Genomic DNA, 12,103 nt, shown 5'->3' with positions numbered 1-12,103 from the left:
TTATCATTTTTAATTGAACAGCCTTAGTACATATCGTTTGACAATACTTCTTCTTCTTCTTTAGCCTGGATGCTATGATTCGCGCAGGCTTTGTTTCCTAAAATATGAGTCGTAAATGTTACGAATCGAGAAGAAGGAATAACTCTTAATTACTTAATATATTGAAACCAATTATGTACGTAAATTAATGCTAACTATATATAACACTCTCGTGGTCCAAGTACTGGTTTCTCATATTAAAGGACAAATTATTAATACACAGGCTCATCATAAATAATCTTGGTAGAATTTGAGTACTAGGAAACAAAATTTGGGTCGATCAGAGTATTTCTCGGAAAATATTTTCTCTTTCATCGACCCTCATTTCTTAAATCTGGACGGTTCGATCAATCAATTCAGGAGCTTGTGTGGCTTTATGTAATCCAAGGGATTTGCCTTCATATATTATGTATTACCAATCAGCATAATACATACGACGCGGACATTTACTTAAATCACAATGCGGTCACGTACAAAGCTTTCGAACGAACAATTCTGAATTGGTCATGTATTGAGCGTTTTTAATGTTTTTAATAATATCCGCTGCCAAATAAAGGGGCCGCGGTCTACTACTATCACTTTTAAAATGATCACGGAGATAGATTTAAAAATGTGTCAGTAAATGATATTCATAAAGACAATTTTATACCCCACAGCTCAATCTGACCATTCTTCAGCGACACCGATTGCCTGACAGAATTATAAAGATAAATGATCTTCCACGATAATAAATCGAGTTTGCAAATTAAGTAAGCGCTAAAAATAACAACGCAATAATGTTGGCGCCGCATAATTGTATTTTAATAAAGTCGGACTATGAAGAATGTGGTTAGAATCGATCCTACGCGGCTTGGAAGTGTTCCTAATTGATTCAGTTGACTGCATCTAAATTGCGTTAAAACAATGCTAATTAGATTAATCGTATTGCGATAAAATATATTTGAATGTGTAATTTAGCTTTTCCAGGAAGTTCAAGATCAGTGAAAAATCAGTGACAATACCTTCTTCTATGATCATTAGATGTCTTCTTTTAGAATTCGCACTCAAAGCTACCTCCGACTTTTACCAGGATCATTATTGAACTCTGTAGCCTTTAATGTTGAGGTTTCGTACTGCGCAATCCCAAGCTAACGACATCAGTGCTACAGCTATTGAGGGAACTACTTCAAAATTGCGTACAAAAATATCAGGATCGGTAACGCCTTTATAACTATGATATAAAATATACTTTCAACTGAATATGCGTTTGAAAACATTTCTTCTTAGCCACATCTATTAGCAGATATTATAACAAAATATTGATGTAAAAGTATCGTCTACAGAACGGAGCAATCAAAAGTTTACACACAAAACAAATTGAGTACTAAAATCCGGCTGGTTAACATGAAAAAGGCATAAATCAACTTTAACTGGGTGAAAGTATATTGGATAAGTAACAAATTAATGTCATTATAGCAAGTAATCTCCTAAAACAGTTTTATAGCTGCTTTCAACCTCGTAAAGCGTGCGAAGGTAATGTCAAAACTCAGAAGGAATCCATCAAACGTGGCGAGATCGAATAAACTCCAGTAATCAAGCTGGAAATAGGCTCTGAACGTAAAAACAAAGGGCAACGAAATCAAAATGAAAACATTTGCGACTTATGCTAAGCAAATAAAAGTACAAAGAGCAATTGTAGTACGGAAAATATTGAAATATGAATCTGTCATCTACATTTCCACATAACGAATTTGAATGGATTTAGAGCGTATAAAAAAATTAAATGTAATCATGATAATTGCTGTTTATGATGACACGAGTTTACTTAAGCCGTTGATTACTAATAGCGGGATTGCAGTAAACGAAAATTATCTCGACATCCGCTGACTATAATACTTTGAAACAATTTTTATTTGCTAATGACCAACGAGATACGTGAAGGCAATTGAAAATATTTTTTATGCCCATAAATGCGTGCGTTCGCAGGGATATAAAGAATAAATTTGCAAATGCACATAACCGTTAATGTTCATTATTTTTTATAGGCTTACATGAATGATATTATAATTATCGATAACGAAGTATTCATGAGCAAATATACGCCTATTTTTATAGTTTTAACGATTCAAAAGTTGCAATATTGTGTTGTAACTTTGTTCCAATCAAGATAAATTTAATGGTGATTTTGCTGGGTCGGTTTGTTGGGGCAATTAGTTAGCGATCGGACGCGGTCATCGGATCTCGGCTCGATCATGATTGATGGTGTTTTATTACTAAATCTTTCCCGCCTTTTTCGTTTATCAGTGGGTTGAGGGATGTAACTCATTTCGCTAATGCGGCCGACGCCCCGCTGATAACCACGTTTGATGCTTTTGACGTTAAGCGGCCTTATTAGCTTTGTTAAAATATACACGAAGAAAATCCTTGGGGTGTACAAAGATAACAGGGAAGCCATTTTGGGTATATCTTCGTAATAATGTGCTTGAAAAAAATATGAAATGTTATTCATTATTAAAAGTTTTGTACCTATCGTATGCAATGTCGGAGAGTTTTAAAAATAATGGTATTTTAGTATAAATGACACCAGTGTGAAACCTTAATAAGTTTTATATGCATAACCTACCTTATAGAAAATAACCCATTATACAATGTACCTTACAATTTCTGTTACTTATTATGAAAAATAATTCATAATTTAGGCTGAAAAAACAAAAAATACTGGTATTATTGTGAAAAAGCGTGGGTTGTTACAAATTAGGAATTATTTTCCACTTTTTAGTTTGATGTGCTTAAAAGCGTGTTTTTTGGTTTTTTTTAAACTATTATTTATTTTTTAGTTGATTTTTTTCATTTTTTTTTCGGATTATTGCATTGTCATCGATCTTTAACAGGTGCGCAAAGTTTGAATTAAATCTGTCCGTTAAAAGTGGGTCAAAATCGAGTCCGAAGGAGTCGGTTACATACATACATACATGCATACATACATACATAGATACATACATACAGGTGAAGTTAATATAAAGCGTGTAATAAGCTAAGGTTTGAAAAGTAACTTGTTGCCAATGACTCTAACGGTTCAGTACAACCTACGGAAATTCGTATGTAGTATTTGTAACCTGACATTCAGTACTAAAGTACATCCCTTTCTTCCAGTGGGCGGAATGTCACGCGGGGGCGGCGGCGCCGGCAAGGCGACGACCGCGAAACGCGTCCCTCCCCCCGCGGTGCCAGGGGACGCGTTTGGCACCCCACAGCACCGACACTCGGGTTCCAGTTTCGGATCCCAAGGGTACGCGTCCTGTGAGGAGCAGGCCTACCCGCAGCCACCTGATACACCTTCACATACTCGAGGTAAGACCTTACAGATCAAGTAGAATTCATACACTTAAAAATAACAAACGTTTTTTTTTTTCACTTTTATTTAAGACTTTATCTTAATTTTGTTAAAACAACAACAAACGCTCAAGGCTCCTTAGTTGTACCAGTTCAGCCCTGCGATTCTGTAACTCACTTTTCGAACTCACACAGCGGTTTTCGCATCGGCGGTCGCTCTCAAATCAGTCGTGAAGCAGTCATTTTATGATTTGGCATTCTGAAAAGGTGGGAGCTTATAGTTTATTGTTTATCAGAATGCCAGAATGAGATCGTTGAGAGAATGTTTATCACTGATTTGAGAGCGACCGCCGATGCGTAAACCGCTGTGTGAGTTCGAAAAGTGAGTTACAGAATCGCAGGGCAGAAATACCGTCGTACGTCGCTTCATAATGATGTAATACTTCTTAACAACTATTTTCCTGAGCAACTATTGTTAATGTTTCAGATGACCATTCTGACTATGGCAGCACAGTGTCAGGAGTGTCAGGCGTGTCTGGAGCGAGTGGGAGTCTCGGGAAAAGTCCAGCTGGTGGAGGCACTTTCACATTTCCACCACCGTCGCAACCGCTCACGCATAAAGCGGCCGTATATTACCATCACCAGCTGGCCTTAAGTGATGATCAGGGCATCGATATGACGCAGGTAAATTTGATTTTTATTAGAAATTCGTGGTAGGGTTTGCGAAATCTTAGTCTATTATAGTCTCTATTATCTTGGTTATTATTACGCTTCAAAAACTCAAAAAGTTCTGCACCGATCGAGCTGGAATTTTAGCATGATATATAATCCGCATCAAGGATTGTTTTTATCTATTTTTTGTATCATTTTTTTTATTTTTTCATTATTTTTCTCCACAAGTATTGCAAAATTAAACTTATATGAAATGTTTCCTTTGTTTTCTTTCTCATTTCTCACCCATTCAATCACAATATGCTACAGCGAAGCGTGGCTGGGAACAGCTAGTGTTATATAAAAAAGTTCAATTATTTTATCGTTTTTCTACCTTACTTTATGGAAGGAATAAATTATAGAAAACTTAAACATATCTACCAATAATTTCAGAGTCCCGGTAGGGACAGTCCCGGCTCCTCATCAGGGTCGGCTGGCTCCGGTTCCCGTCACTCATCAGCGTCGCTGGATAGTGGCAGAGCGTCGGGAAGAATGCCGCATCATCACCATGCTTCTTGCCATTGCGGAGACACCGTTGATAGAGTTCGATCTATGATTGCACAGGGACTTCCGGTATGTTGATTATATCCGCTTAATTTTTCTTAAAATAATTATTATTTTTATACGCCTGCAAAGATAAAGGAGCCTATTTGTGGTTATCTGAGGTCTAGTAAATTTAAACAAGGATTTTTTTCAATTAAAGACTTGTTTGCCAATAGACGTTACCGAATTTCCGTGGCGTCTCGGAGGCTTAGTGGCGCTCATGATGAGACCCTGGTTCGATTACCGATTAATCAATAGTGGTTTCTGTTTGGTTGGTACCTATCCACCTACGAAAAATATTTAATGAAAGGAAAAATATGTTTGACTCATTCATTCATTACCAATGGGGGGTTTGCAAAACTTTAAATAATGGTAATGCAAAGTAAATAGTCTAGGATTTTAAGCATATTTAAACAAGATAATGAGCTCAAAGACGAAGGACTTCGGATGTTATTAGACCTTATAATAGTAAACGGGCCATAGACGGACTGCATGTTGCAGTCAAGACCGACTGCAACATGCGGTTTGCTCAGGAACTGCTAGAGCGGTCTGTGTATTGCGAATATGAACTTAGTATGGAAACTGTAGGTAGCCGTGCGGAGACCGCTTAGAGCAGTCGGTATCGGCTGCAACATGCGGTCCGTCTATGGCCCGCTTAACATACTCAATGACTTTATTCCCTCTTTCAGGATGCAGACATCATTCATGCATGGCTAGCCGATTTACAAATGGAGGAGTATGCTCGACTCTTCATAGAGGCCGGGTATGACTTGCCGACAGTCACAAGAATGACTCCAGAAGACCTGACAGCTGTGGGCATCAAGAAACCGAACCACCGTAAACGCTTAAAGGCTGAACTGGCAAATCTTAACGTACCCGAGAATTTGCCCGATTATATACCTGTAAGTATATCAATGTATATATGGTATTCGTTTGAGAATGCCAGTTTAAGGGTCTGTTTCACAATATATGGATAAAGTAACAAATATCTATGCAACACATAAATTATTTGGAAGATAAATTGTGCTATCTGTCACTTCATCGGACTCATAGCTTATGATGGACTTTATGTGACGAATAGCGCTATATGACAGTCGTGAAACGTAAAAATTGTGTTTATCCTACCAATAAGTAATAAATAGCTAATTTGGAACTTATGTAGAACTTATCCGTACATTGTGAAACAGACCCTAAGTAAAGTAATATATAATAACAACATAACCTATTAGTCGAATTGTCAAGAGAACCGTCATCTTAATTTTCATCTAAAGAAACACAAAGCAGAAACGAATTCAAAAAAGTCCATAGTTATGCTAAGGAAATGTTATGAAAGATTTTTCTTTAATCATTTCAATTTTATGGCAAAAATTATCCTTCCTTCAACCGTGTCTTTGTATGGTAGTTATATCTTGGGTTTCATTATGGACGACACACTAAGTTGTTTGTATTGAAAGCTGATCACCTACTTGCCTTAAAAATAATATAAAATAGATATAGAAATGGTGGCGTTGCTGGACTTCTACTTATATACATTTGGATACTTGTTATGTATTGAAAACGTTATTTAGATGCAACGTAAAAATGGCTTCAAATCATTTAAAAATTTCCAGGGTTCTTTAGAAGAATGGCTTCGGCTCCTTCGACTTGAAGAATACGGCCCAGCTCTCGTAGCGCAAGGATATCGCACCGTGCATGACGTCACACAGCTCGCTTGGGAGGTTAGTTCTACTACCTATAGACAACAGTTTTATGACAACGATCTTCTGATGAAAAGCGCTATTCTGTATTTTACAGGCAAACCTTGTGTCTTTTTAAAATCTATAAAGAGTTTAGTCTTAAATACTATAAAAGATGAACCAAAATTTTTGGATTTTACTGCAATAATAACAATAAATTGGATGAATTTAACTACAAATTTTGGGCTGAACTGAAAAGCAAAAAAATATTTTATTTAATTGAATGATTCAATTTTTTCAATTTCAAAAATTCTTTATTTTGTTTCACAAAAATGTATAGTGCTACATATCCAGTGTACATTATTTCCTGGAATGTAACAAACTTACAACTAGACACGTTTTTACAGATACATATTTTGATTTTTTAAAAATTTATAAAACTAAAGTTATAATGTTTCAAAAGGTTTTAACAATAACAAACTATTTTTAACAATGAGGTAAACTACTTGGTAATTATGCAATCTTTAGATGAGGTTTGCATTTTGACATGCCTAAATTCAATGATTAGTTGTTTAGAGTTAGACAAATATTTCGCTTAAAATACATCCCACAAAACAGTAACTTCTTTTAACAACTATATTTTTTTATTACAGGACTTAGAAGATATGGGCATAGTAAGACTCGGCCATCAAAAGAAAATACTTTTAGCGATCAAGAGAGTGAAAGACATTAGAGCCGGAAAACGAAGCATAAGTAACCAAGGGTCCCTGGATTTCACGAGGCTTCAACCTGGACAGGTCAGTACTATAACTATTAGTGTTGCCAAATTAATGTTGTAGTCATGTCCTAGGTCTAGCCATAGATAATTATTTTCAGTCTATATTTTTTCAAACCTAAATAGATTAGTCTATTTATAGTTTAAGATTTTATTTTAAGTTCACTCACACACCATTCTCATAATCATGCTATATCTTAATTAACAATTATTTAATATTTTTAATTTTAACTTTCTATTAACATCGCCTAAACAAGTGTTTAGTAGCTTTCAACTAATTTTAAACTAAAATATATTTAGCTAATTTAAAATGTGCAGGATTAGCTTAATAGATGTCTCTATGGTAAAAGTGACGTCAATCTATGGATATTAGGATACAAGCACAATAGTGGCTTGTGTTGCCATATAACAGTTTTGGTTTTCCCCTTACGTTGAAACATTAATTTCGTTTTGCTGAGACCTTAGATGTCTATATTTCCATCGCCATCGTCGCTATTTCTGCAGCCCTGCGATCATATTCCAAAAAATACCACAAAAGTAAATGTCTGACACACACCTATCGAACTTCAGACTAAAACATTTAGATTCTGGTAAACATCACAAAAAATTACTCCGTCTGTATTTCATTAAGTATTAAATAAATCGCAGGGCTGTATCACCCATCGCTGCATCCACCATACCACTAGCCCAAAGCAGCATGTGAATGTTTTGTTTATTTTCTTTTCCAAACACAAACCGCACATTGGACCTAAAGGATTTATATCCGAGGGAGCAATACCAGCATTGGGAGAGACACGCAAGAAGTTACCATAAACCCCCCGATCTAAACTTTGACGCTCTACAAACGTCCCTATGTGCCACTGACTTGGTCCCCATCCAGGTATGAGACTTCCTTTGGCACCCAATGACGCACCCCGGCACCTAGCTTTATGTGCACTTTTCAATTTTCGTGTGACCTAGGTTAAGCCTGCACGGTAGTGTCGTATTTATTATTTATCCTTACTCTTAACATTTTAACAGGTCAGCATGATGCGATACAATTTCTAATATATTGTGTATCTAATAAAAGTATAATATGTAAATATTTTGAGCGAGATAGCATGATGTAACATTGGTAACGCTACCGTTTGCCGTAATTTTGAGGATTCTACATTATCCAATTTTTATTCGAACACTTTCTTATAATTCTCATTATAACAGATACGCCATCCCCGCGGGAAGTCTTTGGAGAGTTTAGAAGACCCATCAGAAAGAACATCCCACACTACATTCTCCCCTGAAGCCGGGTTTTATTATGGAGGCCAATGGCGGCGTTCGTACGACGATGGAGATATAACACCAACAAATGATAGTTATGAAGGGGGAGGCACTTTGCCCCGACCTAGGGGGTTGGTGAGACCTCGTCCAGTCGCTAAGATCCAAGCGACTCCGGCGTATAGAGATAAATCTCCTGACTACACATATGATGAGATCGCTTACTCGGCACGACTGCAGCGCGTCGCTTATGGAGCGAGTCCGCACGTGGCTAGAAAGCCTCCGCCGGAGCCACCGAAGCGTCAAAGCTCACAGTATGCGCCTTTTACTCGCTTCGGGCAGACCACTGTGGAAATTCATCCGGAGAAGAGCTTGCCCTTGAGTTTGCCAGCTTATCCTAGTTCAGACTCGCTCAGTGTTTCGTTGGACAGTACAGGACTACTTCCGCCCCCACCTGCCCCCTCTTCCCCACCCCGGAGATACGAAGAGGACAAAATGAGAACGGGTTCCGATGCTAGTTTTAAGGTAAGATGTTTTGTTTATGTGTTTCCCTTATTTGATCAAGTAGAGAGTTATTTGAACGTAAAGTTCAATGCTTTAATTTAACTTAGTCTTCGGTTATTGCTTCCTTGATCTAGTGCTGAGCTTGTAGATTATACTGCTAGCTAGTGAGAAAGCTGCATACAGTAACCCAATCACTACCTGTTCAATCTACTCAAAATAATCGATATGGCTGGATATCTAATCCATGAACTTTTGTGTAAAGCATGATAATGAAGCAATTGTTTGCTTGTGCAATTAAACATTTTTCACAAGTTCTATGCACTACCTCGACGACTTAAATGTTTTTTTTAAACATGAAAAATAACTGTTTTACATACTTAAATCTTTTTTCACAGTTATATTTATTCTTTACAGTCAAGTTCGAGTACTGAATCGGACAGCATTCCATTCGCCAATGACAACGCAGGTACGATTAAGCAAAACCGAAGTCAAATGGCTGGCAGACCTCATACCGTGGACTATGGAAGAACGGGTATGGGCTTGGCGACGCTCCCTCCTAGACCTACAGATAAACAACACATAGAAAAAGAAGAGAAGAGTACAGAACCCGTTGATGTCCTCAACGATATAGGAAACATGTTGGCAAACCTTACAGACGAACTTGACGCCATGCTGGAAGAGGAGAAACGACAAGGCCTGACTGATTCCTAAGATTTGGCCAAGTATCTCGAATAATGTAGAACAAATTCCAAAGATACTATTGGTACTTATTTTTTGTAGGTAATGTGAAAATTGTTTTGGCCCAGTTTAAATAATACGTTATTGGATTAACTGTTAAAACCTACTTTAAACTATGAATGGATAATATTAATGAACTGCCTAATAACGGGTGTTTGTGTTAAAATCGTTAGCATTGTTTATATGGACAATACTGCGTTGTTCGCAATTATGCCTTTCATTCATAAGCAAAGGAAAAATATTATGAAATACTTGACTTGAACTGTTGACATACAATATTTTATTATTGTAACCATATCAAAACTTTCAAGGATTTAAAAATGTGAAGTGTAGTTATAATCTTTGTTAATGCAATTTCTTAACATGCACCTTAAATGTCATATTGGATAAATTTTATACTCTGTGAAAACTGTTTACTCAATAGAAACTAGTAAGCTAGTCTACTATTAGCAACACACGACAGTCGCGACCTACTGACGAATTTGTATGGAAACGGTCACGTGACAAAGCGTGACCTAATGTTATTCCCATATAAATTTGTCTAGCGGTAGTGGCAAGACTGTCAAAAAGTGACGTCTGAAGCCCATGATCAGCCCTATATTGTTTTAGTAATCAAAATACTTTTAAATACTAAGCTATCAAATTTATCCAATATGGCTTTAAATTTAATTTATACAATTATGTATGTAGTTCCTTACTTAAGCAATATCTGTTTTAATTGCGTTATCTGGATGAAGCAGAAATGGCTATTTTTGTAAATAATTTTACTTAAAGTATGTCATAGATAAATATAATATCCAGTAGTTAGTTTTCCATGTACAATAAAATTGTAGAATTAATATTACGTAGGTGATTAGTTAGAATTTATACAAAATGGTAGCTTTAGATATAGTGTGAAAAGTAGTGTTTCTACAGTGAATGTATAATGATCCTTCTTATAGTTTAGATATCATAGACATATGTTACATTCATAATATAATTTATTAGTTATATCTTTCCGATTCCAATAAATCTACTCTGTACAATACATTCAAAAATGCACCATACTTTTGCTTAATAAACATACTTTCATATTTTTTACATGCAAAACAATATCTAAATGATCTCTATGGTATGAAACGTGATATTAAGTGGCCATAACTATACCCAATAAAGTTATAAACCCATGACTATTCTTTATAACATTCACTTTAAACATTGAATAAATAGTATATAACCGCTAAAGTTAAGAATTAAGCTAAAGAAATAACCAATTGTAATTTTATATGCAAAGACACACTGGAAAGATAATTATTATCTATGGTAATTACACAATGAAGCAATAAGGTCACAGACAACATTAAAGTGATGAAAAAAATATAATTTATTTGCTTCAATGTCTTATTGCCATAACTTTTAGCAATGAAATGTAGCGCATCATATTTTTATTAGCTTTATAATGTATATAATAGAATCAGTGTTTCTACATCCTTTGATACCTAAAATATTTAGACATTTTGTACATGTATTCTCAAGTAAGCCGTCACCTCAATAGGAAGGTGCTAAATATTATGGCAATTTTGTAACGTAAAGGCTTTTCGTTTTTTGAACTAGTCAAAATTAATTTCCAGGTGGCGGCTATAAATTATGTAATATATAACTTGATTTATCTTTTTATTAAACCGAAAACTGCTGTTTTTTTATAATTAATGAATTCTTATTTTAATAAATATTTGTAATACCTATGAATTTGCGTTTTTTTTCTATTCGTAAAATAATTTTGTGGGGGCTCAAACTGGAATTAAAATTGCGATTATAGTTAGTACGATCACTTATTAAACGGTTTTATATTTAGCTCACCCCGTTTGTTTTATTTATTCTTGGGTCAAATTTAGTAATTCAAATTTCACCCTCTTCCTGTCAACCGATTAATCTGAAATTTTGTATACACTTTGGATTTTGGTGACAATACAATAAACTAAATAAATAAAATAAATAAATAAATATTATATAATATATAAATATATAACATTATATATAACATTATATTAATAAATATAAAACTGTATCTATTTTATTAATTAAATATATATTATATTTATATTATAGAATTGATTTATTTATATAAACTAACGGGCAAGGAACCGTGCAATAATGAAGCACTAAATGAATTAAACAGAATGCGAAATAAAAACTAAAAACTAGAAAATAAAAATAGGTAAAAAAACTTTTTAAGTTAAACGGTTTTATGTTAAACATACATTGCAATGTTTAAGATAAATGTACTAAAAACCAAAAAATAATAAAATAGATACAGTCGTGGGAATTATAAACATATGCATAGACTAGACTAAAATAAAACCGTGGGGCACGTCAATTGTCTACAATCGTTGATTAAAATGTTTGTTTTGTAATGTTACACTATAATTAGGCAGTTGTTCAACCGACAACGATGGACGTGTGATAAAACCGTTTAACTTAAAAAGTTTTTTTACCTATTTTTATTTTTCTTAATAGGCAAGTAAGTGATCAACCTTTATATACTCAAATATAAGTGGTCGATTTTTTGGTT

The 12,103-nt window shown here is 35.0% G+C and overlaps 1 protein-coding gene across 5 annotated transcripts in view; it reads left to right on the top strand.

Moving 5' to 3' along the window:
• Window positions 1-10,718, top strand: part of LOC125049676 (caskin-1) — a 222,988-nt gene extending 212,270 nt beyond the window's left edge. For 4 of the 5 annotated variants that reach the window (XM_047649084.1, XM_047649080.1, XM_047649082.1 and 1 more), the window contains 9 exons: window positions 3,172-3,369; window positions 3,839-4,035; window positions 4,456-4,635; window positions 5,295-5,507; window positions 6,216-6,323; window positions 6,935-7,078; window positions 7,811-7,936; window positions 8,257-8,835; window positions 9,229-10,718. In XM_047649084.1, the coding sequence (XP_047505040.1) occupies window positions 3,172-3,369; window positions 3,839-4,035; window positions 4,456-4,635; window positions 5,295-5,507; window positions 6,216-6,323; window positions 6,935-7,078; window positions 7,811-7,936; window positions 8,257-8,835; window positions 9,229-9,525 (2,042 nt within the window). In that variant the 3' untranslated portion in view covers window positions 9,526-10,718. The remainder of the gene's footprint in view (window positions 1-3,171; window positions 3,370-3,838; window positions 4,036-4,455; window positions 4,636-5,294; window positions 5,508-6,215; window positions 6,324-6,934; window positions 7,079-7,810; window positions 7,937-8,256; window positions 8,836-9,228) is intronic. The other variant, XM_047649081.1, reaches the window with a different exon arrangement.
• The last annotated feature ends 1,385 nt before the right edge of the window (window positions 10,719-12,103 follow it).

Source organism: Pieris napi, chromosome 5, assembly GCF_905475465.1.
Source record: "Pieris napi chromosome 5, ilPieNapi1.2, whole genome shotgun sequence".
NCBI classification, from domain to species: Eukaryota; Metazoa; Arthropoda; class Insecta; order Lepidoptera; family Pieridae; genus Pieris; species Pieris napi.
Note: the sequence above shows the minus strand (reverse complement) of the source record. Positions and strands in the feature narration are given on the sequence as shown.